General features: G+C 36.7%; 8 protein-coding genes across 8 annotated transcripts; 3 read left to right on the top strand and 5 right to left on the bottom strand.

Moving 5' to 3' along the window:
* Positions 1 to 23: 23 nt before the first annotated feature.
* Positions 24 to 1,276, top strand: VCUG_01610 (tRNA pseudouridine synthase A; the record flags this gene model as incomplete). The annotated part of the gene is made up of 1 exon (XM_008076437.1): positions 24 to 1,276. The coding sequence occupies one exon, from the start codon at positions 24 to 26 to the stop codon at positions 1,239 to 1,241; it is 1,218 nt and encodes a 405-aa protein (XP_008074628.1). The 3' UTR covers positions 1,242 to 1,276.
* Positions 1,277 to 1,282: 6 nt separating this feature from the next.
* On the bottom strand, positions 1,283 to 3,705 carry VCUG_01609 (uncharacterized protein; the record flags this gene model as incomplete). The annotated part of the gene is made up of 1 exon (XM_008076436.1): positions 1,283 to 3,705. The coding sequence occupies one exon, from the start codon at positions 3,703 to 3,705 to the stop codon at positions 1,315 to 1,317; it is 2,391 nt and encodes a 796-aa protein (XP_008074627.1). The 3' UTR covers positions 1,283 to 1,314.
* Positions 3,706 to 5,737: 2,032 nt separating this feature from the next.
* VCUG_01608 (uncharacterized protein) lies at positions 5,738 to 7,030 on the bottom strand (the record flags this gene model as incomplete). The annotated part of the gene is made up of 1 exon (XM_008076435.1): positions 5,738 to 7,030. One exon carries the CDS (start codon positions 7,028 to 7,030, stop codon positions 5,738 to 5,740), a length of 1,293 nt encoding a protein of 430 aa, XP_008074626.1.
* Positions 7,031 to 9,714: 2,684 nt separating this feature from the next.
* Positions 9,715 to 10,881, bottom strand: VCUG_01607 (uncharacterized protein; the record flags this gene model as incomplete). Its single annotated transcript, XM_008076434.1, has 1 exon — positions 9,715 to 10,881. One exon carries the CDS (start codon positions 10,879 to 10,881, stop codon positions 9,715 to 9,717), a length of 1,167 nt encoding a protein of 388 aa, XP_008074625.1.
* Positions 10,882 to 12,462: 1,581 nt separating this feature from the next.
* On the bottom strand, positions 12,463 to 13,282 carry VCUG_01606 (uncharacterized protein; the record flags this gene model as incomplete). Its single annotated transcript, XM_008076433.1, has 1 exon — positions 12,463 to 13,282. The coding sequence occupies one exon, from the start codon at positions 13,280 to 13,282 to the stop codon at positions 12,497 to 12,499; it is 786 nt and encodes a 261-aa protein (XP_008074624.1). The 3' UTR covers positions 12,463 to 12,496.
* Positions 13,283 to 16,227: 2,945 nt separating this feature from the next.
* VCUG_01605 (uncharacterized protein) lies at positions 16,228 to 17,116 on the top strand (the record flags this gene model as incomplete). The annotated part of the gene is made up of 1 exon (XM_008076432.1): positions 16,228 to 17,116. The coding sequence occupies one exon, from the start codon at positions 16,228 to 16,230 to the stop codon at positions 16,996 to 16,998; it is 771 nt and encodes a 256-aa protein (XP_008074623.1). The 3' UTR covers positions 16,999 to 17,116.
* Positions 17,117 to 18,536: 1,420 nt separating this feature from the next.
* On the bottom strand, positions 18,537 to 19,890 carry VCUG_01604 (asparagine-tRNA ligase; the record flags this gene model as incomplete). The annotated part of the gene is made up of 1 exon (XM_008076431.1): positions 18,537 to 19,890. One exon carries the CDS (start codon positions 19,888 to 19,890, stop codon positions 18,565 to 18,567), a length of 1,326 nt encoding a protein of 441 aa, XP_008074622.1. The 3' UTR covers positions 18,537 to 18,564.
* A 1,425-nt stretch (positions 19,891 to 21,315) lies between these two features.
* On the top strand, positions 21,316 to 23,626 carry VCUG_01603 (uncharacterized protein; the record flags this gene model as incomplete). The annotated part of the gene is made up of 1 exon (XM_008076430.1): positions 21,316 to 23,626. The coding sequence occupies exon 1, from the start codon at positions 21,497 to 21,499 to the stop codon at positions 23,624 to 23,626; it is 2,130 nt and encodes a 709-aa protein (XP_008074621.1). The 5' UTR covers positions 21,316 to 21,496.
* Positions 23,627 to 24,072: the final 446 nt, after the last annotated feature.

Raw genomic sequence — 24,072 nt, 5'->3', positions numbered from 1 at the left:
GTGCCAAGGTACTATTCACAACCATGCACGGTGGTACAACTGCTGGTCCTCTCATCCACAACGTTTTGTTTGTCTCTTTACGCATCAGCAACATCCCAACAGACCGCCTTCCCGATATTGCACAACGCTTTATACCTCCTAACCAATCGCCTACCCCTATGAAATCAAAAGTGGCCATTCTCGTAGCGTACACCGGAACGCCCTTCCATGGTCTGCAATACCAAAGAACCGGTGTACCGACAATAGAACAAACACTCATAAACGGTTTAGTTGAGATGAATTTAATAAAAAGGATCAACAGCACGGATCCTAAGAAAATGCATTTGCAGAGGGCGTGCCGCACCGACAAGGGTGTTCACGCTGCTTTTAATGTTATTGTAGTTAATTTGGAGCGGGGATGTTATGACGAGTTTATTAGGCGGTTTGATCGATTATCTGCCGGTACGATCGGTGTTGTTAATGATGAGAGAAATGATGAGAGAAATGGTGAGAGAAATGGTGAGAGAAATGGTGAGAGAAATGGTGATAATATGGACATCCCTAAAGAAAACAGCATAAGCAACACATCATTGGCTCTCGCTCATCATATTCACGTGTACGATGTGGTGCGAGTGCCAAAATCATTCAATCCGAAAAACAGAACGGACTACAGAATTTACAACTACCTGGTACCGAAGCACATGCTAAAAGTGGACAAGGAAACGCTTTCAAGCATTTTTGATTTATACGTTGGAACGAAGGATTACCACAATTTTACCTTGGTAAGCAATAAAAGAGGAAGCGCACGGTTGATAAAAAGCATTGAGGTGAGAGAGGCGGCTGGCACAAGCGAATGGTACGAGATAAAAATAAGTGGGCAGAGCTTTATGATGCACCAGATAAGAAAAATGATTGGATTTGTTTTGCTCATCGTCAATTATCATGGAAAAGACCGTGGCACTGCTCCCGCGTTGGAAATCGTGCAAAAAATTTTTGCGTTGGCATTTTCTCCGCGCTTGCTGAACATCCCCAAGGCACCTGCCCATCCGCTTTTCCTTGATACGCCCGTGTTCCACAATTACAACGAGCGGTACGATAGGCACAGCAATTTGGAAGTAAACGAGAAAAAGAAAGAAATAATCAAAACGAAAATGATATACAGCGAAATAATGACACAGGGATGTGTAGACATGTTCAAGGAATGGCAGGAGTGCATAGAAGCACACATATACGAGTACGAATACCTAAAGGAAGCAACCTAATTTTCTATTAAATATTTCTATTTTATTAACACAAATTAAAGCCTCGACCTATTCACTTTCATCAACACGCTCACTACGCCATGGACTCCTCTTTCTCATCATGTGTGCTCTCGTGCTCAGTCATGTATCCCGCTCGTTTATTCTTTCTGTAGAACAGGTCACCACTCAACTTGATCGTGCTGGTTGTCTTGAGCTGATCGCAGTTGTTCAAATGCTCGTACTCAACACGCACTATTCCCCAATTCGTTCTTCTCACGACTTCGTACGAGCACAGAAAAAAATCACTCAAATAAGCGGAGAGCAGCCAAAGATACCGGCCCACAAGATTAAAAGCGATCAAAATGCATATCACGGTCTTGGAGAAAAGCAGGTTCTTCCGGCCCAGTCCCCAATCCACGCGGATGTCCCATACAAACGAGAATGAAGACGAAAGAAGACCGACGATAAGCCTGAAGTACTTCAATGACGAGATAAAACTGGTGCTGGCGTACGTATTCTCGTATTCGATATGTCCTGTATCACCCAGCAAGTTCTCATCGCTCTTGGTCGGCGCGCTCAGCATGTTTACGTACACAATCGTTAAAACGCTGAAAAATATTTGGAAGAAGTACTTGCCAGCATTGTAGATGTGAACTTTCTCCGGTCTGTCGTAGTATCTCCTTCCACATTGCATCAGTCTCACCAAATTCCCGCAATTGCTGATGAAAAACACACTGATCGGTCCAAGCGTGAAGAAATATCCGAGCACCCTCCGGTACACAATCGAGAAGGATTGCAGGTAATCGGTGAAGAAGAAATGCCTGAAGCGCACCTTAAAGATGGGCGTACACGCAATCTTGAGGAGACAGTAAACCACGTAGTAGCGGCTTTTGCGGTAGAAAATGTCGAACGGGAACATAACACACCCGATGACAGCAAATATGGAAATGGCAAATGATACCTTGGGATTGATTGGCAGGATGTTAATGACATTGTAGAAGAGGTGGAGGGCAGAGGTGCACAGGAAGTAGCGCGACACCTCCATGTGCGAGTCAAGGTTGAACGAGAATATGAATGGATGGTTGATCTCTTTTTTCGTGAAAATGAGGAGTGAAACACCAAACAGGTAAAAACCTACGAATATAAGTGAAAAGAAGATCTGCGGGGTGTAAGGATCGGACGAGGTGCCGATTTCATTGCTGCTCGCCAGCCCACGTATTTTACACAGGAACGGCAGTAGTGCTGTCATCCCTTCCTTACATACTATCCCATTAAAATACGTGAAGAAGGCGTTCACGGCAATTAGCACACCACTGAGAAACACGAATGCCATCTTTGGCTTGTCTTTCCTCCTCAGTCTCCTGAACAGACGTCCTGCGTTTTTGTCATTCTTTACAAATCGCAGTTTATACAGCCGTTTCACATCCTTCAGCAGCCCGGCTGCCCTTTTAGAACGGTAAAAATACGACTGCTTAATAAGCGGCAGCAATTCATTGCGCTTGATCCGACGGGATGTTCTTCTCTTGGCAATGCAGTAGTCAAGGAGATCGTAGTTGATTCGCTGGTAGTTCACAATTTGGTTAAGCACCTTTATAAATTCCATGGTCGCCCTTTTCTTCTTGTGCACAGTGTAATGCAGCTTTATAAGACCGAGGTTGAGGAATGTCCTCGTCCGGGGTATGGCCTCATTCTCTTCCAGCGAATGCGATGTTTCAAATTCCTGGTCTTCCGTTATGTACTCATGGTTGACTTCGTTGTATGCTGAGGGCTTGCGTTTTCCCGGCTTGTTCCGTCTATTTTTTAGTTTTGTCTTGGGAGTGAACGGTTTAACTTTAAGCAAAGCACTTTTGTTACGCCGCACTGCTGATCCATTACGTTGTGATGCTGTTTTGTTGCGCGACACCTTCCACTCGGTTTCTTTCCCAGTACTTGTGGCTTCTCCATCTTTTGCACCGTCTTTTTCCAGACGCTCCGTTCGGCAAATCTCTCCGATCATCTTTTTCTTTTCGCTACCACTAAACTCCTTCTTCACCGAAACTCTGTCCTCTCTAATTTCTTCTATTTCCATCTCCTCTCCATCACTTTCATAACCATCTAACAGCTCATTCCTAATTTCCACTTTTTCCACCGCACTCTTTTCCTTTCCAATACCATCATTGTCCACGGCATCATCCTCGTCCTTATCCATTGTTTCTTCACCTTCATTTTCATAGCCATCATCAAAACCGTCCCTGTCCTTCCTGTTTTTATCCTTTTCCTTGTCCTTTTTGATTTCCTCATAGATCTTTTTGCTTCCAAAAAGATTTCTCTTCCCTTCAACCGCTTGTCTTTCTAACTCAAAATAAAATTCATTAACCTTTGTCATTTCGTCAAGCAGCCGTGTTTTGAAGCTGAAGTCATCTCTGCACGCCCGCAACTCCTTGTAATCAACGTAGAAATTGCGCCACTCTATCACTCGTTTTCGCAGTAATTTTTTTATACCCATATGGAGGGTATCGACACTCTTTTTGAAGATTTGAAGCTTTTGGACGATACGATGAGCGATATGGAAGGAATGGTAGTGTGTTTGGTTGGGCAGATGAGGGTCATTGGTGAGTATGTTGAGGAGCAACGTGATATAATAAGGAGAATAGAAGATAAATAAATGAAATGCATAAGCAGCTTCTGTACAAACAGAGTTTATGACCGAGTGATACGTGTTTTATTCCCCGTAAAATGCATTTTTTTGTTGGTCTGTATTGTTAAGTGCCTGCTGCTCTGTTCTAAGTCATTTGCAGTTTTTAAGGCCTGTTCCAGAGAGATAGCAAGTATCGGATCATAACCACTGTGACTGCGTAGTTTTTGTGCCGCAATTTTTTGTTTACATAATTACCTAATCACTCTCCTTTTCGGCAAATATGGTAGTTTCGTGTTTTACAACGCAAAAGATGGTAATTTTCATTACTTTGCAGCATTTAAAGTAAGTGTGGTGGATTGAGGTAATTAACACCTTTTCTGCCGACCGCGTTGATCACTGTACATCGTTTATCATCATTCTATCTGAGTTATGGCGGATACTTGAAATGAGGACATCGCTTTGATCATTTGTTCTGTGAGTAAAAAATATTTTATATTATCCGCAGCGTAAAATATCTTTTACTTGATAATTCTCGTCATAGCACGAGAATTGCACTTACATCGCGCAGTGAATGTATTGCTGCAACGAACTCAGAAATGTGATGGCTTTTGTTCAAACTGTGAATACCAAAATGACCATAAAAAGTGATTGAGCAATTGATGTGCTGTCCAATTGCGAAGTAACTGCGAAGATGCGAAAATGTCACAGCTTTTGTGTTCCTTGGATAGAAGACATGGAATTGTTGCTATTTAGGAAAAAACATGGTAACGATACGCTGCACTTTGTATATGCGTAATTTAGAGCAGTAATGACGCAGCCCGCCGTTTTATAGCAGTTGTGCTACTTGTCTGCAAACCACGCGTGACGTTTTGCTTTATTCTGTGTAGAATTGGACATGTTCTCGCAGTGTTTGACACCTGCACCCAATTTGTGCTGTTTGTTGAATGTTACCTGTTATGTTTGAAAATATGTTTGATGTTTCCTCTCTAGAAATTCGCCATTTTCGTATTATTTATTTGTTAAAAAATGAATAAGCAATCCCAATTCAGATATAGGTAGGTGTAATACGACTAAGTGTTCGGTGGTGATTAGGCGATCTTTCTCTCATTAAATAAACCTCATAAGCGATTTGATCCTTGGCTATGCTTTAAACTTCGATCCTGCACCGGAAATGAAGGAGAATATTAAAACATAGTACCAATATCAACGGAATAGTAGGTATGTAGTACAACGGATTAGCCACTTCACGCCAATGCAGAGCTAAAAAGAACCATGTTACAAGATATAGCGTTCTTGATCAATATATTGTGTAATATGTGATAAAAATTTTTATGGCGATGATTGCGATCGAAATGTTGCACCTCTGAGAGCAGCCTTAAGAATATTTTTCTTGCTTTCATCGGTTGGCCAGAAACTTTGATTTTAATACGTTTTATTGCGGATGATCGATCGTTACCTGCACCTGTAACTTTTGCTACTGTGCAAACGGCTTAAATATCTCAAAATAGTTTGAGCCGATTCAAAAAAATTGATCAAATGATATAAACGTGTGTCTGTCCCAGAAGACCAGAAAAGGCTTATCCGTTTTATGGTGGGTGTTTGTTGTGTGTGGAACGTGAGAATAAATAACTTTAATCAAAAACATGAACGCAGCGCCACAACACAATCGTTCATTCTAACAAGAGTGGTCCTCCAGGTGCATTGCGCCGTACATTATTGTTAAAGGTACCAAGAACGCCTTACAATTTACATATTAAAGGTTTTAGTACAGCATGCTCCATTGTATATGATGATAAATTCCCGAAACATCGCCGATGATTGTGTGTGCAAACCATAATGTTACAGCGTGACGCGATAAATTAGCGTACGTACTACCTCATTACAATGCCATAAGAATCTTTTATTTAACCTTTTCGTGAAATTCTTGCAATTTTTTCAGTTGATCGGCTAATTCGTGGCATACTTCGTCAAGTTGTTTGATTTCACTGTCAGCGATCTTTGCTGTAGAATTATCACCAGGTGTAAAGTTTCTCAGAAGATCTACCATTTTAACGAGAAACGTGTTAAATGATGCTATGGTAACGCCATGTCTTACATATCCCCACGTTGCAGTAGCGTAAAGGGAGGGTATGAAAGACACGTATTCATAGACCAAGTTGGAATACGATTGCAGTTTTTTAAGGTGTTCAGGAGGAAAACGGTAACTGTTTGTTAATATGAGACCTTCAACCTTTCTCTGGTTGCATGTTAGTTCACGCCATTGTTCTCTTGGCATGTATTTAAACGATGTAGAATCTGTCACGGAATTTTTAAACAAAAAAATACATTCTGGATGCGTTTCAATGGCATTTCCCTGAAAATAACCGTGTAGAAGAGCGTTGATCGCATCACTGCGCCTTTCTAAGTTTGAGGCGCAGGAACTGTGAGCTTTAACGGGTGTTCTCCTATTTTTTGTTTCGTGATTACTATTCGAAGCACTCACCGTATGTATCTCCATTTTTGTGTTATGGCCAAGTTTTTCCGCTGATCGAGGAACTGTATCCTGTTCTTTTGGGTTGATTCGACCATATTTCTCGAAATTTTGTTCTTCAACCGTGTGATTGCCATGTTGTTTAAGATCTGCAATTAACTCTGTTTGTGCGTCCACACATGATGAACACAACTCCTGTTTTTTCGTACCACATAAATCGTTTCCTTCAACTGATGAATAATTTGTGCATTCATTGATCGTCTGCTCCAAACCACCATTATTAACGTTCTCAACGTATGGCAGATCGATGAAAGAAGAGCCATCGTTCACTATTCGGTCATCTTCTACATGGTTACATCTCGAAGTCCCGTTTTGTTCCATAGATGTGGAGTGACACATCCTGTGGATACTATCAGAAATTCCGAATGTATTATGAGATTTGTTCTGTAGCAATGGATGATGTAGAAAGCGCATAGAAAAGGGAATTTTGGTATGTGCAATGAGTTTTGATCCCTTTGGTGAAGCGTGATTCACATATTCGTGCACAAAATTTCGAGTACTAATAAAATCACGGTTCATTTTATCAAGATTAGCGAAAAATTTGGGGAGAGAACGCTGTATTTTTGGAATGGCCTGTCTTGCGCTGTTGGTATTCATTCCTAAAGTGCCCGTAACCAAGTAAATGATCAAGAAATACAAACGAATGTTATATATCCTGAACATGGAAGTCTGGCCTCGTGCATACTTATATATTTGCATTTGCCCGAAAAGTATATTTGAATGGAATTTCCTTTTAGATGACATATCGGCATATTTAACTTATCAGCATTCGATTACATCATATTCGTACAATTTAGAATAAATCCGTAAAATCAAATACAATATGACTGATAAAATCACCCCGTTTAAAGTATTTCGCGATGAATAAACATCTCACCGTGCAACCTCAAATAAAACTATATATTTGTATGATGAAATAGCTATTCGGTGTAAAAATCATCTTTAACTACGAGGTAAAAAATGTTTCCTATGGTTGATGCATAAAACTTTCGAAGCTAAACTAAATCTAACTACCATTTGTGTCTAAACAGAGCTACTATGGTAACAGGCCTGTAAAAAGATTATTTTTCAATGATTACGAACCGAAATCATACGCTACATATTATAACAGTGGAGGGCCATCTATCGATACACACTAACCTTGAATAATCCACCAATAAAAAATGATTTTAAAGTGCAATTTCTGACACTGCGATTAAACAGTACATCTTACTCCGCCACAATTTATATCTCAATGAAAAACCGGTTTATCACCTATCATATGAAACGAAAATATAGGCAAACAGGAGATATTAATAGCTGCTGGATAAAATTTTACCGCTTACCAAAGATGAGCTACAATATCTACCGCAAGAAATAAATGATATAGAACTATATTATTATCTTAGTGATGTGATCTACAATTTTACGATTATAACTTACAATTTTATACCGCATTATACTTGATTACACAAGTAAGGATTATCGTTCTTATGAGGCAAACCAAATACCGAGAATAGCCTGGAAATCCATTCAAATTGCTTGCATTTTTAATTTACAAAAGAAACAGCGAAACTGACCGCATAAAGTTTTTGGTTTAAGAGAATCCAGGTTGATATGCTTTTAATAAATCTTAGATGTTTGAAGCAGTTTGTATTGACGAATATACGGTGAAAACACCAAGAGATTTATTTTATTTTTGGTGCATTTATACATCAACATTTTTTCGTTGATATTTCACTTTATAACACGTTTACACCTAAAAACACCACATTCCAGATACAAAGTCTATTCCATCGCATATGGTTTTTAGCTTCACATGTAATTTATTCAATTGATACCATGGCTTGGTAAGTTATGGTGCATGTAGACTTTTGCTCTGTTTTTCACCCGATTTCGCATTCATTAGCTATTTATGGTTAAGAAATAAAACTGGATATTCCTTTTTAAATCAACTTATCCACCTGAGGATGTATCAGAACGTGTTAAGTGACTCGAAGGTAGCAGCATGCTATCAATTGTGAATTTTGGTCATTTACATATACTTTAAATTGACGGGAACTACCCAAAGAAACAAGATGAAATTGTAGTGGAATTATAACATACATATTCGAATATCATTACACATCCGACATACCATAATTCAACGATCTCCTTATAATAGGATACTTCAAAACTTTCAAGTTCAAGTAATGTGTTTCAGTCAGAAATTACGATATAGCTGGAAAATTATATGCCTTATTCGCGTAATTCAGATTAACTGTCATGAAAGGCAGTCAAGTTGTTTTATATGTGAATTTCTTACTGAATAAGCTTGCTATTGGTAGGATTGTTATATGACACTACCACCTATATTTGATGATCCATAATAACTGGAACAATTCGATGGCGTATGTTTGGACTGCAAATATTGCTATCAAACAGTGCTTCAATTATATTTAGAACCGACCAAGCTATTTTCCGTCATACCTTTATTAGTTTTACCGGTTTCATGGATACGAAATGAGAATAAGCCATAAATAACTTGAAACGTGATGGCATGAAATATGATTTTACTAATTAGTTAAATAAGAATTGCAAAGTATCTTATCGAGAATTATGAGAGCCGCAGACTAGGAAGAGTTCAGCAATCGGCTCGTGGATATCTAACAAGGCAGTCATACCAAGAATCGATATGGCGCCGAGTGAGACACAGCTGCCATTCATACTCAAGAGAAGACAGTTTCTTGTTCTTCTTTCGTTTGCGATGACAATCCACAAGTCACAGGGTCAGTCATTTGACAAGGTAGGTGTTTATCTGCACAGCCCAGTCTTTATGCATGGTCAGTTGTACGTAGCTTTGTCGAGAGTGCGCCATGCAAATGGTCAAAGGGTGTATGTTGCTGACAATGGAGACCAAGAAAAGCATGAGGATAGTAAAGTATACACTAGAAATGTTGTATACAATGAGCTACTGGAATGAAAGTGATTTATTGATTTGAAACTATGGAACAGTTAGTAGAAAGGAATGACCTGATGTTGCAGTTATATTCAAAAGCACTGTTTTGATTTACTATCCATTCATGTATCAGTTTTTGAAGAACGGGATAGTACAGTTAATATAAAATGAAAACTCGAAAGATGATTGATCAGTTCAAGAAATAAACTATTTCACCTTTCATGAAAGATAGAAATTTTTATTTTGCATTTTTTCAAAACCAAAAATTATAAACTGCTATTCAATACGTTTCGTCGACGGCGCGCCCGGCTATTCCTTATAAATATATTATAGTCACATGAAGAGAATGAAAATTTATTCTTTTGCCTCTACTAAAAAATTCTTAACAAACGAAAAAATATAACATGACACATTTAAAAGAAGAAAAATTTTATTTAGTAGGTAATCTATCTTTTCTCCGTTTTATAAGCTGTAGAAATGCAGCTATCCTATTAGATAAAACACGTCTGTTGAAACTTATCTTGTATGGATGTGGTAGCCTGCCACTGAGTCTGTAGCCATCCTGCTTCGTTGAAGTAACAAGTCTATCAACAGTTTCATTAGTAGACTCACCTGATTGTTCTGATTCTTGACTATTCTCTTTTTTATCATCGCTAGTCTCTTGATGAACTAGTTCTTGCTCATTGTTCTGTTGTGACTCCTGACTGTCTTTTTCTTTATCATCGCTAGTCTCTTGATGAACTAGTCCTGAATTTGGAACTAGTTTTTGCCCATTGTTCTGTTCTGATTCTTGACTATTCTCTTTTTTATCATCGCTAGTCTTTCGATAACGATTTCTCAAATATGGGACCAGTTCTTGCCCATTGTTCTGTTCTGATTCTTGACTATTCTCTTTTTTATCATCGCTAGTCTCTTGATGAACTAGTTCTTGCTCATTGTTCTGTTTTGATTCTTGACTATTCTCTTTTTTATCATCGCTGACCTCTTGATGAACGAGTCCTGAATTTGGAACTAGTTTTTGCCCATTGTTCTGTTCTGATTCTTGACTATTCTCTTTTTTATCATTGCTAGTCTTTCGATAACGATTTCTCAAATGTGGGACCAGTTCTTGCCCATTGTTCTGTTCTGATTCTTGACTATTCTCTTTTTTATCATCGCAGATCTCTCGATAGCGATTTCTCAAGTGTGGGACCAGTTCTTGCTCATAATTCAATGACGCTGATTGTGACATATCTTTCTCGTTGTTATTGGTTGGTTCTTTGTCTGTCTTTTTGAGAAAAAAAGTGTTGTCACCTACTTTCGTCGTATCTGAAGGAGTTACCGTGTATACTTTATGTTCCTGGGTTTTCTTGGACTGCGTCGGTAAACCAGAATTCGTTGCATCTAAGGAATCCGCTTTTTGCTGATTAGGATCTGAGTTATTCGCAGCTAAACAAGTTTGTTGCGATAGTGGACTACTACTAATCTTTCCATTATTATATTTTTTTCCACGAATCGCTTTCCATAGTCGATTATCAGTTCCCTTTTTTTTTGAACTTGATGCAAATATAAAAGATATCAGATAAATCATGATGAAAAAGTTTATGACGCGGGACATAATTCTACAGAAGAGAATTCTTGATATTTATTTATACTTTTATTCAAAATTTACCGCATGAGAATAATTTAAAATTACTATTTTTAAACATTAAAATCATATATTTTTCAAGTAAATAATGCGTACTAATTAACCCAATTAGTCTATACATTGCAACAGAGTCTGTCATTGGTTAGACAACCAAGCATAAAACGTGTTGTTTACGGCTGCAAATAATTTTTCTATAATTATTCAAGTTATTTAATTGATTTATAGTAATTTTTATTAGTGTTTCAAGGAATATCAAATTGTATCCAATAAGAATATACGAGTACCAGACAAGAGCATAATCGGTGTAAATAACTCTTACATATACAACAGTATTAACGTTCAATTCACTAAAATCGGGTCTAAGTATCAAGATATTGTTATTTCGAATTGTTCTACGCTTAAATTCTAAAATTTTTGATCATGAAAAGTAGTTATCTCATTAAGCGGATTAATAAATAAGCTTTACCAGAAAAATTTTTTACAAAAGTTCTTAAATGCTTGTTTAATGTTTTAAGCTCAAACATTTTTTGTGAAAATTTGCTGTATTTATCTCTAAAAAACAATCGAATATTTAATACTGTTAACTATACGGCAATTGAATGCTTATAAATAGTATTATTGGTTGTAAATTACTCAGTTTTGTACTTTATTTACATTTATACGTTCCTCTACGCATATTTTTGAATAGTGGCAAGTTTTAACGTGTCTTCAGAACATACCACCAATTATCTATACATTTAACACAACTAGAAGTACTTTTAAAGTTTACAATTATTTTTACAGTAATTTTTCACCAACAGGTTGATTCTTTCGAAACGTGTATTCCGGCTATTTCTATAAATAGACTAACTGCGCTATTTCCGTTTATAAAACAGAAAAAATGCTCTATCCATTCTTTGATACTTTCTTCTTTTCATATTTCGTATTATGTTTTTTCTATTGTTCGGGATCTTATGATAGGAGTGAACTAATTAGCTACTATTCGGTGATTGTGTAATTTTGATGTTGTTAGTGGAGAAAAATTGAGGGCGTTTCAGAAAGAATGAGTTGTACGACAACTTTAGACTCTTCATTCAGTGCAAATACATGAAACAAAAATTTTTTATTTTTCTCAAAGGGTCAAATAATTTTTTCCACAGAACTGACCAATCAGCTTCCGAGTTGTCTTTTTATTTTTCAAAGATAGATTGATGCTATTAAAAAAAATATTAGTAGTTAGTAAAGTAAATTCCGAAGATAGAAAACATAAAAGTTATACCGAATAACGCACAAGCAGTGATACATACTGTGTTTGAATAAAAAATACTAAGCACAGAAATTAACAAATATGTATAGATGGCAAAAATCGTATAGTAGTACTGTGAAGTTCAGCTGGAACGGTAAGTAAGTCATCTAATATCGTATGAAATCGGAATTATTAGACAATAGCAAACAGAACATTCTACTGATTGCGGTCTTTCACCTATCCTCTGCAACAGCGCTGAATTTTTGTCATCTTATGATACATAACACGATTTTAATCGCATTTTGAGGCCAAAAGCTCAATTGCGTCATCGATAGATCAATTGTCTTTGTAATGGTATACTTAAAACATAACGGTTCTACACAACGGACAAATGCCATTTCCTCTCAACCACTTCTCAACACATGTTCGATGATAGAAGTGCCCACACCTTAGTTCAATTATTTCACATCGCTCAAAAATTGATAGACAAATCGTACATGATTCATCTATAGAGAAATTTTTTACTATTTTGCCAAAACTACGGACGACAATGTAATCATCAAAGTTTTTGCCTGACCGCGTAAGCAGATAAATTAGGAATAATAGCAGAAAAGGCGGTGCATGGATTATAAAATACAGGACTATGGGCATTCTAAGGATTGTCATTTCATGAAATGCATCTAAAAATCTATTTATAGGTGGTTGTCCAAGAGAATTACATGAGTGCGGATGCACAGCGTGATACGAAGAAGTGTTTGTTGCCATACAATTTGCACGGCTTCTATTATTTGTTCGACTTTCTTTTACCAGATTCTCTTTTCGCTTGTTTGTCTTATGATGTTGAGCATTCATCCTGCTGGTTACAAGTCCGTTAGTCGCAACACGGTTTCTGCCACAGGCAATATTTTTGTTAGTTCGTGCGCGAAAATACCCACCAGAACAATTGTAACTGCCATTTATATGTATTTTGGTATTAACAACACATGCTTCATCATCCTCGTCGCTATACACACGCCTAAGGCCATCACTTAGTTTGTCGTTTATCATGCGGTGCAAAGCAACATTTTCGGCACTGTAGGCAGTTATTGTAGTATTATCGGTTGTAGAATCGCAACAGATCTTTGCGATTGCAAATAAACTCAGCATGCTAGTTCAAAACGTAAACACAATATAATTCCCATTTATAGAAAGTGTGATACATTTTTTGTTTCTAAATGTTTATGTTATGAGTAGCTCAATGACAAAATAACTCGTTCCTACGTATATAACCAATGAAACCAAATATAGTAATTTTGATTAATCAGTTGAAACTAAGCAGTTTCGAGGTTTGTACTTTGATTCATTTCGTTATTAATCATTTTATTTAAACAAATCGAAACAATGGCAATAACAAGTGTTGTAAGTCAAAAAACACATTCCACATCACAAGTAGATGTTTTATGCTTATAGCAGGTATACGGGTGTTAATAATAAATTCCATCCGCTAAACACAACTATGACAAGCATCATAGGTAGTGCCTTGTTTCCACTTTCTGTGGGCAATAATCGTATCGAGCACAACAAATATGACCGTTCAATATGTGTTCGGATATGTGGCATACGATAATTTACAGCATCCTTCCAAATGAAACAGTAAAATAAGATTTTAAATATCCGATAATTCATTCTGCTTTTGCTAAAAATTACGAAATATATGTGGATTACGTGTTAAGCACGGTTTGAAGCATCATGAATTTCACTTCATACCATATGATACCTCAAAACAAATCGTTAAGTACTCACGGGCTCGTTCCAATGGAGAGCCGGTTACCATGATTTGCTGTCATCTCTTGTTCTGAATTAGCTTTTGCGATGGATTTAAGTCATACCGCATATAATCATGTTGTCATCCAATACTGATCATTATGTTTTCTTAGATCTGTTTCGTTATCATCTCACATCCGAACTCTAGCCGTTATGAGTTAACGATTCCTGCACTCGGGCATATCACGTTGGTTTGCACAATATAGAGCCGCATAATTTATACCGAACTTGTCTCTGCCAAACACATCTACTACATCCATCAACATAAAGCAAAAAGAGAGAATGAAAGCTGTTATCACCTTTTATCTTACGTTTTATGACACATGCCTACTTCTCATTAAGTTTCCTTTAACTGAATTTTCTTTTTACAATGAAGAATTCGAACTTCTGCGATGGTATATACTCAATTTCTCGCTCAATTAGGAATTTCCATGTGTTATTACCGGTCATTGCCCTAGTTGCAATTCTTCATGTCTCCACGTTATACCGTTGCAATAGAAGAAATCACAAAATACCAATGATTACCACTAGAGACCATTTCAAAATACAAACCGGTACATTTTTTGTTCTTCGTGTAATATCATTTTCATACACCGTAGCGCTTAATGCACATTAACATATAAAACAGGTCAAGCTCTTCCTACATTTTATTCGTGCACTTCTTTTTATAATTCAAAACAGTAAAAAATTTAATGATCTATCAACCATAGTGTAGCCATCATGGTTGTTTGCATGCCGAGCAACCAGCATATTGGATAGGTGATAGACATTAAAGTGATGTATTATAATCACCATTCGCTTGATTATGATTATTCTCTATTTCACAGTGGATATTCCTACCTAAGGATGTTCCAAGAAGTTTTAAAGGCTGTTTACAAACCAAATCAGCTATATAAATCAAATTATTCACACCATTTAGCTTCTTACACCCGATTCTTATTCGGCCCTTTCCCATTGAGTAATTTCTAAAAACCTCTTTTACCACTTCATGTTCGATAAATGATATAAACGTGATCAGATATATTTCAAAACACTGGCATAATAAACACATTTTTGGACACTATGCAGTGATGCACCTTATCAATCATCTGATGTCCAATGATATCGCAAGTCTTGCGAGTCACTAAATTTTAGTCTGGTAGAAAATTCGTATGCTCCACAAGTGCAACCGTATGCATGCTCACCTATACATAAGTATGAATTGCAACATTAAGATGCATATTATCACGATACGTGTTCGAGAACACTAATGGGCCATTCAATTTTGCAGTTTTAATTATTTTCTGGTCATATCAGATCCTCTCAGGCTGGTATATTCCTATCTTTTGGTATTAATGACATTCATGTCAGTGTTACGATAGACACGTAACCACAAAAAACTGTTTGCGGGTTTGCATGCCTGGATTGACTCCTTGGTTGAAAACCAATATACAGCGACCTCCTCGAATGCATCTTCTGTAATAAACAAAACGATTGAATGAACGTGTGCTCAAAGCACATGTATATATCCAATCTAGGTAATTCGGCCATAACGCTGTGCAGCACAACATGTTTGCAAACATTTTAAAACATTACCAAAGATTGTAACGTAAGAGTCGCTTATCCAACGATCGCATCATTTATTGAATGACGATTTGAAACGTATACAGCTCAAATTATATGAGGAGCACCATCCAATAACGGTTTGTTACCTATGTAGATCGTGATGTCAAAGCTCTCGATCACGTCAAAAGTATTTTGCGTGTAAAATTCTTTTTAGGCAAATTAAACAAAATTTTGAATACTTCTCGGCAATTGCTAAAAATAACGTTTACCACATGATATATGAATTGCTCTTGGTATTTAAGCAGCAGATAATATTCATGGAATTGCATTAAATTCTGGTAAAATTTATCCTCTTTTTTTGGTTTTGTGGTTATCCCAAAAGGGTATTATTATAATTACGTGTTATCGAAGATGAAATTAACACTTCTATGCCCAATTTTCAATAAAATACCGCATCATACAACAAGCCGCTTACTAGCATCTTAATTAATCATAATATCACCCAAAACAAATTAAAATTTGGTATTCAGCATTTTAATTGACCATCCATCATGCCATCAAATCATAACCCGAAAGTGGCCACATCTATCAATTTTTTATGACCAATAAAATTTTTGTTGAGATGAAAGTCATTCATACGCTGAAAGGAGGGTGTCAACACATTGTTATTTTATTTTTTCCTTTTTTAACAATCATCCAGATTTTAGCTTTATAATTACAAAAAGAGGGGCACCCTCATCGCAATGTTTATTTTCTTTGCCTGCTGCAGAGCTTCGATTCTTGCTGATATTTTGATGGAAACCAAGAAAAGAGTGGGTGATAACACCTCTAGTGGGTTTGCAGCGCTTACGGTTATCGTGGGGCTGTTTATTCTGGTCATGGGAATATCGTTCAAGAGGATATCGCTTACTGTGCTTTCTTCGGTGTTCCTTACGCAGGTATTCTGGTATATTAGTGAGAATTTTGGTGAAGGATATATTTTTGGGATCAAGCTGACCGGTTCGTTCAAGGATAAAGCGAGGGAAGTTCTGCAATTTCTTGAAGATAACAAATTACGGCTGCTCATTTTTATCCTCGTGTTGTCTTTTATAGTATCTGCACTGATAATTTCGTTCATAAAATCGCTCACATTTATCGTACTGTTCATCGCCGTTGCGGTAGCATACACAGAAGGATTTCACATCAAGTTGTTGCAGAAAGCTGGAATCGACGAGCCGATTGTTCGTTACCTCTTATACGCTGCAATTCTCATAGTTCTTGTGCTACTGTACATAAAAATACCACAGTTTCTGTTAGCCGGTCTGTTCTGTTTCATTGGATCGTTGATGGTTACCTACGGCATTGATACCACTTTTGATCTGGGATGGAACTCGTTGGAGGTGTTTTCAACAAGCCTTCGCAATTTCGATACACGTATAGATATGGATAATAAGGCAGTGGTTACCATGATGGTGTGTTTTATATTTGGTATGGGAGCGCAATTCATACAAGTTCTGAGAATCGGCGGAAAATGAAGATTTTTCAGTAAAACTGCTCAGAAAACTTTAAAAAATTTTAATATCCCACTTAAAAACCAAATAAGTCGCAATTCATAGCATTATTGGCACGTGAGAGATGTTTACATCATTGGAGGACAGCATTAAAACACTTTTTGAATGTATTTTAATAAAGTTTTGCCTACGTGGAGGTCCCGTTAATTAGACACTAGTCATTACTTGCGCCATATGTGTTGTTATAATCGAGCAAGTTGCTCTCTTTCAATGTACAAATCCAATTAATATTTCTTTCTGTTACATACCTGCTGGAAATCATTCCTCTGTTGTCAGATTTCACTAAATTCCCAACGTAAGAAGTATGTTAACTTATTTTTGGTCTTTCTACGCCAATTTTCTCAACAGAATATGACATTCATTCGTTTGTCCCGTAATTTCATATTCCTTAATAAACTATGGTCCTGTCTGAACGTAACAATAAACAATGATGCAGCAGCAATCCCACAGCGGAACTGTCACTCCCTCTCAATTGATAGGCTATCAGCAAAAAGGAACAAAAGCGGGTTGATGGATGAACTTCTTGTCAATAAAATAGAACTTTATGCAGCAAACGATCTCAGCTCAAAATAACAGTAATCCAACCATAATACAGGATGAAGCATTATATTAGCCAATACGTATAAATATTGCTCACACGAGACACTGCACGACAATCTACCCGCAAAAAGCACTCAACATAGTTTAAAAGTCTTTACTGCATCCTTTCTGTCCGGCACACCCTGCTCGGAGTCACTACAATATTTTGAATGCTAATGGCGCGTTCTCTTTGATTCTAAAAATCAGAGAACTAATTTAATGATGTTTTATGGCCGTGTACTTCCATAATCGTATGAGGAGAAAATTTACGCGTTTATTCCAAAGTTTAAGGTTCCATTATTGAGACATGCGGTGCTATTGTTCTAATGTTCAGAGAATTTCGAGTTGTTGTATTACCGTTGAATTTCTCTGTCCCTTGATAAAAAAATCATAAAAGCAGGCGAATAACATAGGCTGGAGATTGCACAGTGAATAGTGTAGCGATTTAGTTTGTCCATCAGCTACAAATATGGTCTATTATGTATTTAATTATTATATTACGTTGTGATGATTTACCAATGTTTTGTCATGAGCTGCCAACTAATATAACTCGTACTACAAGGATAAAATCAGTATGGCGCGAGGAAAACGCTTCTATTTCAGTAGTAGACAATCAAGTTGGGATTATCTCATACATACCCGCCAAAGTCATGAATGGTTTATCTGATTATGTAAAATAATATTTTCTACCGGCAAGAGAAACAGTAATGGATTGAGAATTCTAATAATTGTCCTTTACCTAAAAATTATTATCATAAAAATCAATTTTGGCCAGGATTAAGACAAAAGACACCATAATGACTGAAAAAGAATGTTCTTCAGGATAAATGCCGTAAATGCGATAGTAAGTCTTTGCAAGCGATAAAAGGTGCTAAGAGAATAAATTAACAAAGAAAATAACGATGCATAATACATAATACCATAAAAATGTTTACTCAATTCAACACAGACCTATGGATGGCACCGCGTAACAAAGCGGGGATACAAACACCCCTTAGCAACATTCTTCCATCTCATCAATCCGACCAGCAACCTTTCAAATCCAAGCCCGAAACCACCGTGCGTGCACGGACCAAATCTCGCCATGTCTGTGTACCAATAGTACGGCTTAGAATCAATACCCTCGCGCTCAAAGCCATCAATCAACTCCTGGTACTCCTCCTTCCTCATTGATCCACCAAGTATTTCTCCAATATTCGGGAACAACAAGTCAGCGCTTTCAGTGTACTTCGGATCATCCGTAGTTTTCATGTAGAATGGTTTGGCTGCTGTTTCAAAGTTGGTCAGGAAAAGCGGAGTGTTGTCGGCATATGACTTTACGAGAAATACCTCTGCTGCATCGGGTATGTCATCACCTAAAACAAATTCAAGGCCGTTATCTTTCTTGTACCCCGCGTCGTTGAAGTATTTGATCGCATCTTTGTAGCTTATACGTTTGAAAGGGCGTTTGAACTCAAAAAATTCGTAATCGGGACACAGCTCCAAAATATCCTCCCTCATTTTTTCGTAGAAACCAGTTACCACCGTGTACACCATGTCCTCGATAACGCTAAGCAGGTCATCAAAGCAAATATCTGCCAACTCAGCCTCCACATGCGTATACTCTGTCAAATGCCGTGTTGTGTTGCTCTTTTCAGCCCTGTAGCTGTACACCATGCAATATGCCTTCATAGCAACAGGCACTACGGTTTCAAGATAAAGCTGGGATGACTGTGTTAAAAACGCCTTCTTTCCAAAGTAATCAAGCTTAAACAGCGTGCTACCACCCTCTACCTGTGTTTGCACGAGGGTCGGCGGCGTTATTTCCGTGAATTCCCTTTCATAAAAAAATTCCCTGAAACACCGCAACATGTACGAACGCGCCTTCAAAAAAAATATGCGCTCGGGTGTCCTCAGTGCCAAATGCCCATTTTCCAGCAAAGAAAATGCCTGCGTGTCCTTATTGACAGGAAAAGATGGCGCAATTTTCCTTACATCATAGTGATCGATGTGGAACTCAACCTCAGCACCGTCCTTGGTAAAATTTTCCTTGACAGTGCCATAGAAATCCATGGATGTCCATCTCGTAAGGTTATCAGCATCAATTTTGTGCGGATACAAACATTTCAGTATCTTATATTGTGCGAACATGTTGATGAAACAGCCTGTCTGTCCTGCATTGCGCCTGTTGTACACCCATCCGAACGAGTGTATCTTTTGTAAGATGTGAGACTTGTTGATTTCCTTGAGTGGCACTTTTGTGTACTCAGATTTGTCAAATTCTCTTGATTCCGTCATTTTTTGATGGGTTAAAAAGTGCAGTTTGATTAATTTACCAAGCGAAAATGACCTTGATGAGAGAAAATAACGAAACCGTGAATTTACCTGTTAAGGTGCCGAGTTCACCAAAAATAAATGAAAAATGTACCATTATATGCAAAATACCATGCAAATTTAACGTATGTTTGTCTGAATATACGGATAAATACATAAAATGCGATCAAAATATCTACCTGAACTCCATTATACAGCAACCTATGTTATTTTTGTAATTTTTTCATTCAAAACTTTCCTACAAAACAAAAACGGATAAGCCGATATAGACCGCTAACAATACCAAATTTATGATTACAACATAATTTCGTCATTAAAATATTTTTTGTTACATCAAATTCTAAACATAGGTTCATTCTCATCTGATACGCTTCTTTCACACTGCTGCTACTGGTCTGGCTAGCAATTAATCACCTATTATGTCTAAATTAACAAAACGGTCATGTGGACCGCAGATAAATAGGTAGTGAATTACATAAAATGGCCTATTTTATATTACCATCATTTACAATTTTTTGATTATTTTTCTAATTACCTGTCAAAAAGATGCAATATGATCATCAAAACCACAGTGATTAGCGCTCATTCCCAGTCAATCACCATATATAAATGTATTGTTACAACAGAATATTTCTAATTAAATATCGGGTTATTAACAATTGTGTCATGGCTCTACAACACGTAATATCGATTGTGAAATGGCAACAAAATATCATGTCATGATTATCATGAGAATACTAGCACATTGTGTGACTATAATATTGTACAAAAATAACATAGAGAAGACGAGTACTGATTATTACAACTGGTTTGTTCAGCAACTTGTAAAAAAATACTTTCAAACAGTGCTTTAAGTAGTTACAACGTTCGAAAGTCAAATGCAGGTGACATTTTATATTAACAATAGTTGACCAACATTGATGACATTTATGTTCAATATTTGTTCAAATTGATTTGATGATAAGAAATTCATCTGGAATGGAAATGATAACAGGAAAAGAAATGCAGTATTACTAGCATATATAATATAACTGGTGTACATGCATTGCACTCAACATAACTATGATAATGCATTGATAATTGCATACTATAATGTAGCTTTCAGCTCTTCGTAAGGTAGACCGACACAATCACAATATGAGCTTTCTGATCAAAAGCAAAACATGTGTTTAACAGCAACTTACTCATCACTCAACAATACTTTTATTCTTCAATTATCATATTCTTATATCGTACAGAAGTGCGCACAATTAATGACAGTGTGTTGACCATGAATACTTCGTTCACACAAACAACTAGTTTATAATTTTATGTAACAGATTGATGAAAAGAACAGGTCTATTTTGTGTGATCGATGCCATAAACAAGAAAAGAACACACTAAACTTGTAAAAATGTGTGCACCATTATTGTTAGTGTAAAAAAAATTCATAATTTAATGCTGGCATTCTCCTCTAATCACATGATCAACAACCATATGAGATGGACAAAAAGCACGTGCCGATAAGAATGAATTTCCTTATCATTTTTGCAAATTTAAAACTATAAAAGGAAAGAATTCTGTGGATCCCATGATTTTTTTCAATAACTTGTTGTTCATTCATCAATTGTTATTTGCCAACACAGGTAGTGAAGAGGGTGATGACGGTTCAGAATATGTGTATACAGAGGAAGAACTTGAGTATGATGTTGAACACTTACTGGATGGACCTAAGCAAGAATCGGACAAAAGATGTGCCCGTATTGTAAAATATCTCAAAGATCTAAACTATCAAACGCTGGGTAAGGATCTAGAAAGATGCAACAGGTACATGAACGAGCAAAGATTCAATCACGAGTATTCAAAGGCAATACAATTTGTCTACAAAGCAGAGAAGTTCAGCTTGTATTTTTCTGCTCAACAGGAAGGTAATGTAGAGCCAAGGGAGGGATTGAAAGTTTTTATTAATGAAACGAAGATTGAGATGATGAAAGGTGTTTTTAAAGAACTCGACCGTGTGTATTTGACAGTTGTTGTTCGCAGTTCCTCACGAAATTTATCTGATGTCGATCTAGGTGACACAATACAACAATTTGATTCCATTACCGATTTATATCTTCTAAATTTGACACATGAATATGCAAGTTGGGACTGTGTCTCTTATAATACAGTGCAAGATTTTATTAGTCTCGAAACGATTCCAAGATTACGTACACTTAAAGTGAAACATATGTTAGTTACGGATGAATTCTTAGAGAAAGTGAGTAATATGACACTAGAAAGTCTATGGTTTACTGGATGTGTTTTTCTCATTTTCAAGGATACTGTGCAACAATTGAAAGAACTTAAGGTAACTTTTGCAAAGTCTTATGAGACTATCTGCTTCAGTAAGTGCTGGAGGAGTTCTTACTATCCATGTTATCCGGTTAATACAAAAAGTGTAATAATCAAAATCAATCTAAATAAGTGCACAAAACTATGCAATCTGACGGTAAACATGGATAAATATGCGAGTGTTGTACTCAGTGACCAAATAGTAAGTGATCCACAGTATTTATCATTAGGCGAGAAATATTGTGAACAGCTGCTTTCGTCTTCTCAGTGTTATGGTGCTAGATTAGAATATTTAGTAATTAACACTTGGGATTTAGAGATTGCTATTAAGTTTTTAAAGGAAATTAACCGAAGCAAACTCAAGCATTTAATATTGATTTATTTTAGTATTAACCTAGCATGGAATGTTTGTAGAGTTTTCGATATATTTCTCCTAGACTTTGCTGCTCTTGAAATTCTAGAAATTGATGCTGGCGGTAATGATTTGGAGTTGAAGGATAAAAGCACCATTGAAGTAAAAATGAAAAAATTAGAAACACTGAGAATAAATTGCTGGTGTGTAGATAAAGAAATCATGCAGATGATAACTGAACTGGAAATGTTAAAACATCTTGAAATTCTTGTAAAAAGTTGGGATGTCAAGTATGAACTTTTACGAAGACAACTAAGCAGTTTAAAAGGTCCAATAGAAAAACTCTTTGTTAATTCTAAGCTGACCATTAGTGAACTGGTAAGGTCAATAGAACCTTTGAACAAGCTAAAAGAATTTTATGTGGACGGTAGATCCATTCGGTCGTCATTTAATAGCCTCACCAATCGAAATTATGGTATATATAAACCCGTGAAAATCTGTTTAAACAAGCTGAAAAGATTTGTTACAAACAGTAGATTCATTCGGTCATCATTTGATAGCCTCACCAATCGAAATGATGGTAAACACCAACCTGCAAAAGTTGATGTGAACAAACGGAATTTGGTGAAAAGTAAGAATATGGTGCATCTAAAACTCCACACTCTTCATATTGGCATAGATTCAGCTTATGAAGAACTAATCGAACTTATGTTGTGTCAATATTTTGAAGCTTTCGCAGGTATTAAGAAACTGGTGATATTTGAAGCACCAACAGATTCTTGGACAAGGTTAGAAAAAATTCAAAAGTTATCAGAAATTTCGCCAGATCAGCTAAATAACTTGATCGAAAATATTTTTGAGACGTTCAAACAGCTTGATGTACTTGTGTTCTGTTATAAAAGTTCCTACATATCTAGAGAAGAGGCGCATATTCTCCGTGAGTTTTTTTCGTCAAGATGTAGATCTCTTAAGGAACGATGTGAGTGGTTAGATAAGTGCAATGAAGAACAAACCATTTTCGAGCTTTATAAATAAAAGTTAAGTTATTTTTCGATCTTCTGGTGCTGGTCATTTCTCTTTTATGATTGTAATATTCTCAGGTCTCATTGTTCATGGTATTCAAGCAATCTACAACATATTAACGATATGAGCCAACAGCATGAATGATGCTATCAATCTAAACACAATGGATTGTGTCTCCTGCATATGATCAACGCCATTGCTGCAGAAAATTTGTTGATATTGAACAATTAAGATCTTTGTTGGTTCGTAAAGCGATTTAAAACCGCTTGTGTTGAGATCACTGCTCTGTCATGTTAACAGTAATGAAGTATTTACCAAAAGTAAGAGTTGGTATGATATTGTGATCTATTCGAACATACTACGGATGACATATCATTCAAGAAAGCAATTCGTACCGTATGTTGTGAGATAGTCTAGCTGTCATGCACCGATAAAACGTGACAAGCAATTTTAGACAT

This window comes from Vavraia culicis (genome assembly GCF_000192795.1).
Source record: "Vavraia culicis subsp. floridensis unplaced genomic scaffold supercont1.26, whole genome shotgun sequence".
Classification (NCBI taxonomy): Eukaryota; Fungi; Microsporidia; family Pleistophoridae; genus Vavraia; species Vavraia culicis.
This window is presented reverse-complemented; position numbering and strand designations above follow the sequence as displayed.